Source organism: Canis aureus, chromosome 19 (genome assembly GCF_053574225.1).
Source record: "Canis aureus isolate CA01 chromosome 19, VMU_Caureus_v.1.0, whole genome shotgun sequence".
Classification (NCBI taxonomy): Eukaryota; Metazoa; Chordata; class Mammalia; order Carnivora; family Canidae; genus Canis; species Canis aureus.
Window position 1 is genome coordinate 2,364,468 of NC_135629.1, and position 7,374 is coordinate 2,371,841.

Genomic DNA, 7,374 nt, shown 5'->3' on the forward strand with positions numbered 1-7,374 from the left:
ATATGTTGGCAAATAGAATTTAAATAGAATAAAAAATAATTTTATATTTACAAAAAGAGTTGCAAAAAACATTATAGAGTTTACCTAAACTCTTCACTCAGCTTCCTCTAATTTTAGTATCTTACACAACTACAGTACCTTTATCAAGACTAAGAAATAAGCATTCTTTTTTTTCTTTTAGAAACTTTATTATTTTATGTTTGAATTTAGGTCTATAACTCCTTTTAAACTAATTTTGTATATGGTATGATACATGGGTCATCTATTTTTAATATGGATATACATATGCCCCAGCACCATTTATTGAAAAGTATTTTATGTATATATTGAATCCTTGGTATCTTTGTTGAAAATCCTGAGAGTCTCTATATAAGGATTCACTATTTTGTTTCATTAACCTGTATGTCTAGTCTTACATAAACACCATGCTGGCTTTTTGACTATAACTTTACAGTAAGTCTTAAAACCTGACAGTGTAAGTTCTCCAGATTTATTCTTATATAAGTTTGTCTTGGCTATTTCTGGCTTAATCTCACTAGAAGTGTCAGAAATAGATTTTCTTAGTGATACTGGTGGCTCATTAATCAACACCATGGATGTTAAAGATGTTTAAAACTGAAGAAAGAAATTCAACTTTAAATAGAAAGATCACACAAATGTGTAGCTGAGCAAGCCACCATGAAACAAAAATGAATCATAATTACATTCCTATGATATGACAAAATAAGAAAGGATTAAGAAACAGTACTATTAATTACCAGGGGGAAAGGCACTATTTATATGGAAAAAGATTCTGATAAAATCACAAATCTCAGCAGCAAAGGTGGAGGCAAGAAGGTTAATTAAACAATATTTTCAAATTGCTTAGACCAAGTAACTCTGGATCTAGAATTTTATACCCAGCCAAACTATAAATTTTAAAAACTGAGAATAAGATAAATTTTCATATATAAAATCCAATCAAATTTTACCATTTACAGGTCCTTATAGAATTAATTACAGAATAGAAATCATAGAATTCAATGAATTATATATTGTATTACAGAATAATAATGTAAAAGGAAATGAATCCAGAAAGAAACTGTGTAAGTCATAAAGTAATGCACAGAGTCATTAGTGAAGGCTATTGTTAAATGTAAATAACTATTGACTTAAAAAGCTAAATATCAAGGTCAAACTAAGATTCCAAACATTAATATAGGATGTTAGGATATGTGAGAGAATAATAGAAAAAAGTGGTTTAAATAATCTTATATCCTTGGAGGGAGAACATAGCTATTGATTTGCTAATTTAAGATAACAATCATGAATGGGTAAAATGATTTACTGAAAGATAAATACTATCTGGTGATACTGATGACTCAATAAAAGCATGTATGGTAATAGAGATATCAGATAAAATATAACTGAAGGTAAAAACCAACCTGAAGGATCAAGGGAAGTATCAGCCAAGGTTCTGGTGTGAAATGTTCAAGTGGTTCATTAAGGAATATTTAATGTTTAATGAATGAACTATTTTCAGCGACCTGGGAGGAGGTAAGGAAACAAAGAAGGGAAGGTAATGCACCCAGGGACTATAGACAGTGGGGAGTCCTTGCCATTTCTGGGTCTGAAAGGGCAGGGATGGGGCAATGACATGAATACCACAGGGAGCCAGAGCTCTGAGGAATGGCTGCTTGACCTGAGCTGTGGCATTTTGTACAGGATATAAAGAGTTTTAATAGAACATGTAAAAAGATTACCTTTATATAAGACTTTGTATGCATGATAGCCCTGCAATGTTGTGACCAGAAGCACAGAAAATGGAGCAATTCTACCCCATTACTAGTGATGTAGCCTCATGTGCAAAATGGGAAAAGCGCTGAAGCCAGCACCCTAGTGGCAGCACCAATCCTTTTTTTTAAAAAAAGATTTTTATTTATTTATTCATGAGAGACACAGAGACTGGCAGAGACACAGGCAGAGAGAGAAGCAGGCTCCCTCTGGGGAGCCTGACGTGGGACTCCATCCCAGGACCCCGGGACCATGACATGAGCTGAAGGCAGAGGCTCAACCACTGAGCCACTCAGGTGCCCCATCAGCACCAATCTTAACAGAGTACACTTAGGCTTTGCCCAGTCCCCCAACCTAATCAGGGGTGTGAGCATAAGTAGTGACTGCTCCTGATCACTTGGGATGATCATTTGTGTCCCATATACATTTTGCCATGTTTACTTTGGAGCTTCTTGTGACCTTCTGGAATATGTATTGACTCCATAAGAAAATGCAGCCTCACATTTTAAACAATTGGATTTTCTAAATCCTGATGGTTGTGCTGTGGTGGGTCTTGCAGGGTGACATGAAGATTAAAGGATTGTTAAAAAAAAATCAAACAAACTTCAATCTAGAAATCCAGAGATCTAATTGACTTTACTGAATGATTCCTGAATGGGGCAGCATCCCATCTAGCAAGTAGAGGGGAGCTCCAAAGGCTATGGGAAGGGAAAGGTTTTTAAAGGTAGAACAAGGAAGTCATAAACAGAAAAAGGGATTATTTCAGGTGAGGGCAACATCAGTTGTGGACGAAGAGTTTTACTAGGTGGGTTACCTCATCTTCCTTTGGGGGATGGACAGGGCCCAAGTGACAGATTGCCTTTTGGTCCTGATCAGAAAATTCCTGGCTGACTGGTTAAAAGTTTCATTCCAGGGAGGTTGAAACTGCAGGTAGGTGAGGTTTCAAGTCTTAGTTTGCTGACTTGGCCTAAGTGACGCCATGTTGTGGGTTTCTTTGAACCCAATACACATGAAGTGCTTAGGACAGAGCTGGTCACAGAGTGACCTTTCATTAAACTTTGGAAATTATGAGGATTCTTATAGGGTATAGGTAAAATAGAGCATGCAGGAGCCAGAGTGCTCAGGAAAGGTCACCTACATTGGGGCAGAGCAACCATGCATCCATGGGGCAGAGGGAGACTGACCTGGGAACTGGGGCCACAGTACTGCCTGGAGAACACAGCACCTCTTCAGAGACCATTTCAGCCACGACTGTCAAAGCGTCAGGATTCCAGAGACTTTGTTGGAAGGGAATATTCTAGGAAAATCAAGTGAGTATACTATGATAAAGGACAAATTTAGCCTAAAAGGTATGGGATGTGAGACGGTCAATCTTCTCTGGGGTGTGAGCCATGGAAAAGGGGATTGAGTCCCAGATGGGTGTGATTCCCTGAAGATTCTTCCCTGGAGACCTGGATCCTAAGAACCTTGCCCCCACATCCACCCCAGGGGCCCAGGTCAGGTCAATCTGAAATCCCATCTGAGGCATGCCCAGAGTGTCTGGGTCATAGAAAGGGAATTTGCAACTAAGGGAATTGAATTTTATGTTTTGATAGTTACTGTCAAATCAAACCCCAAAGAATAGTGTGTGCTCCTTTAACAACAAAACAGTGTGAGCTTTTCTCCATAGCCTTTAAAATACCATTGCAAAGCTTTATTTTTTATTAAATTAGCTGTAAAAATCAAAGTTCCGTTCTTTTCAAAATTTGACTTTTTAAGCATCTAAACATCTGGTGAAACTGGGCATTTTTACATGAAAAATGACAAACATTAACTTATTCTGGGACTTGCTTGTAGCTGCCGTCTATCTGATTTATAGATGGGTTCTTTATTTTCTTACTACTGACTAGTAGGCACTTTATTAGAAGATTATTAGCCCTTGTCTGCCATATGTTGGAAATACCCTGCTCATTTTGTGGTTTGCCTTTTGATTTTGAACATACCGATTTTGTCTTTTTCATTTTTAACTAGATAGGTTTTAAATTTAAATATTTTCTGATCTTCATACCATGCACAAATGGCCTCCTCCACCATGTTAAGTTTTTTTGAGAACATTTCTTGGAAGGTTTGAGTGTTAACTCTATAGAGGATGCTCTGAACCTGCATGGGCTACGAATGTCACAGTCCACGAGTTTGTGGATTCAAACTGGAATGGTTTCCTGGAACCGAACTTGCTTTCCTTCTAGAGCCCCCCTTTGGGCAGTTGTGGAAAAGATGCTCCTCCTCAGTGCTGGCTAGCTGGTCACTTGGGCCTTTCCCAGCATGTTCCAGGCTTTCCTAGGCCCCATTCCGGGAAGTGATCCTGCATCCCAGGCCCAGGGTGGGGGTGGCTGGGCATCAAGGATCTGGGAGCACAGGTCTGTTGGTTCCTATTGGGCCTTCAGCTGCGCCTCTGTCCCTCTCGTCCCTGCTGGCATTGAGGATGCACCAACCTCCCTTCTTGCCTCTTTTATATGCCTAAAGAGGACCCTCTGTGGGGCTGCTGCCCTCTCCTCAGCCCTGGGGCCCCCACGCCATTCTCAGTCAGGAGGGGATGAGTTGCCTCTTCAGTCACACATTTTAGGAGTGGTGGGGCAAGCCCACCCTCTGCCCTCCCCAGCAATTCCAGCTCACATCAGGGCTACGCCTGCTTCCCAGGCCGCACCAGGACAGAGCACTGATTCGTGCTTCCTTCCAATCTGTCCTTAGCCTGGGCACCAGGAAGGAGGAGGAAGACAGCTCTTGGACCGCCTTTTGCCAGTGACTCTTCCTCCTGCCTGTGTCGGGAGAGAAGGGGTAACCCTGATCACATGGTGCCCACCCAGACCAAACTCAGCCTTTCTCCCAAACTCCCCAGTGTCCCTGACTCAGGGAACCGGCTCTTGGTCTACCCTGTTGCTCAGGCCAGACCTGGAAGGAACATCAGCCTGGAATCCTGCCCCTTAGCCTCCATCCAACCACCAGCCCTGTCATCTCGGCCTCCCAAACACAGCTTGGGCCGGTCTGCTTCTCCCCATCTGCCTTCCCTCCTCTGGCTCCAACACCACCATCCCTCAATCTGTGCCCTAGCTTGTCTTCCTTCCGTAGGCCTGTGATTCCCACCTGGGCTCCCCTCTCCGATTTAGAGAGGCTTCTGGAACATGAAGCTGGTACCACCTCTCTAGACTCCCAAGGTTTCCTGCTGTCCTGTGTACGGGAGGGTCTCCGCAGGCATTCACAGGGACCCTCATGATCTGACTGCCCTCTTTTCTAGAGTCTTCACCTGCTCTGGGCTCTGCCCAGCTTCTGGCTCCCAGTGTTCTGCTGAGCGCACACCGGGAGACTTGACTGGTTTCTTTTGTGTGCAGGATCTTGTGCAGCAGGCTGGTGTTTGTTGGGTGCTGCCCATCAGCTGTGGTTCAACCTACCTTTTGTGGCTGCTCCAGCCAGGGCCCCAGGAGCCCTGATCACACCAGCTTCTGCTCCTGGGTGCTGGGGACTGGGTATTTTCTCCTAGCCACCAGCCCCTTGACCATCTGTCTGCTTTATGCCACACCCTCAACGTGCAGGCTATCCCATCGCAGACTGCCAGAGTGACTCCTGGGCACCAGTTCTTACCTCAGAAACCTCTGCAAATTGTAAGGAACCCCCCCCCAGGAGACCTTTGTTATGTCGAGAAATAGTTGGGACCACTGGTGTGTCCTCTCCTGGCCCTGCTGGGTCCCTCAAGCATCTCCTTACTTCCTTTACACCAGTTTATACCACTTCCTCGTTGTGCTGCATGTGGCTGCTGATTATGCCATTCAGAACATTCCAGGAGAAAAAAAGTGTAGCTTTATGTTCTGCACTCTTTAGGGGAAATTGTTTGGGGAAGAGCCTGATTTGTGGAGAGGAAGTGCAGGGACGGGAGACAAGGATGGAATTCTTCAGGAACTTTCTAAGCAGACTCCACTTTCTGGTGGTTTACTGTATGTTTCTGACTTTTCTGTTCTGCCATGAGTCAATTTGAGGTGTTCAGTGAGCTTGGCCATTGGAATGAGAGTGAATTCAGAACTTAGGATTTGATGTCATAAGTTATTAGCCATGCAGGTGCCACATACACCTCCTCCTGCACAGGGTCACTTTTGCTGTTACAACATTCCCTCTCTCAAAAAAAAAAAAAAAAAAAAAAAAAAAACATTCCCTCTCTCCTCATCCTCCCTAAGATGAACAAAGCTCTGTGACCACTTCACCTGGAACTTTTCCTGCCCTCTCCTCTGATTCCCCCTTTGAATCCTCCTCCTTGCCCCGTCTCTCACCCTGTCTGCTTGCCCCACAGATACCAAGGAGCCACCTGGAGGGGCCGTTGGGAATCAGCCCAGGAGGGAAACGCCTGGCTGTCTGGCTTTGGAGGGCGGTTCTCATCTGAGATGGGGGCAAGTGCATCTACAGAACCAGCCAGGCAGAGCGTCCACCCTGCATCTCAGATCCCTGAGGAAGCTCACGTGACTCCAGCGGTCGCCACCCCCTGGGCACCTGTGCACTCTGCCTATGGAGCCCAACCTGCAATTGACCCAACCCTCTGGCCTGTCATGGGAGCCCCCTGTGCTGTCCACCCCTGCATGGGGTACCCAGCCCCTTGGAGTTACCCGTGGGTGGGCGTTGGCAGTCCTCTCTGGTTAGGGCATCCCCCTCCAGCTGCCCCAGCACCTTCAGTCTGGCCCTGGGGCTTCTCCAGCTTTGATCCCCATGTGGGAAGCCAGCACCTGGCCACCATGGCCCCCAGGGGATTTCCTTGCCCCTGGGGACCCCCACTCCCATGCTCCTCAGTCCCTCCGGCTCTGAGCAGGGACGCCTCTGGCTACTCTCCCCAGGTGGGATGGCAGGCTCCTGCCAGCTCAGCCTTCCCAGCTGCCGTGGGGAGACCATCCAGAGGAGCTCCTCACTTGAAGAGGTGCCAAGCCCCTCCCTCAGAATGGGCTTCCAGGTTCAGCATTTGGGCCCCTGCACCACCCTCCAGCCCAGAACTCTGCCCCCTGCCCCCTTCCCCCAGTACAGACTCTCCACCTGAGCCCTGCTGTCCCCACTGCCCTCGGCCACCCTGCAGGGCCTGCGGCCGCCTCTTCTAGCCCCGAGGTGTTGTTGGGCGCCTCCCACTCCAACACTTAGGGAGCCGTGGGATCCAGTGAGTGCAATGTTTATTTTAATGTAACATCTGCCCTACTGTAATGCATAGAGGTAAAGCATGCATTCATATAAATTATTTAATGGTGACTGTGTTTTTGAAATGGAAATAAATGATAGTGTGCTGTCAATTGTATCTTTCTTATTTTTCATACATTAGTATATCTTAAGATCTAGTCTTCCCTGTATATGTTTATAGTACAGTTCATTTATGGTTTCAAATGTATTAACATAAAGTTTTCAGTATTATTACTTCCTATCATTTGTAGGATCTGCTGTATCCCACTTTTCTTTCCTAATATTGCATATGCTAAAGGAAGGAAGAAGGAAAAGAAAATCTTGCCTTGGGTGTGTCTGTTTTATTAGAACCTACTGTGGACACACTGATTCTCTTCTTGTGTCTTCTGAAGTGTCTCTTCACTTCTATTTATTGCAGGCTTC

General features: G+C 45.1%; 1 protein-coding gene across 1 annotated transcript; it reads left to right on the forward strand.

Moving 5' to 3' along the window:
• The first annotated feature begins 5,954 nt into the window (after positions 1-5,954).
• Positions 5,955-6,982, forward strand: PRR23E (PRR23 family member E). Its single transcript, XM_077860866.1, has one exon. The coding sequence runs from the start codon at positions 6,180-6,182 to the stop codon at positions 6,876-6,878; it is 699 nt and encodes a 232-aa protein (XP_077716992.1). The 5' UTR covers positions 5,955-6,179; the 3' UTR covers positions 6,879-6,982.
• Positions 6,983-7,374: the final 392 nt, after the last annotated feature.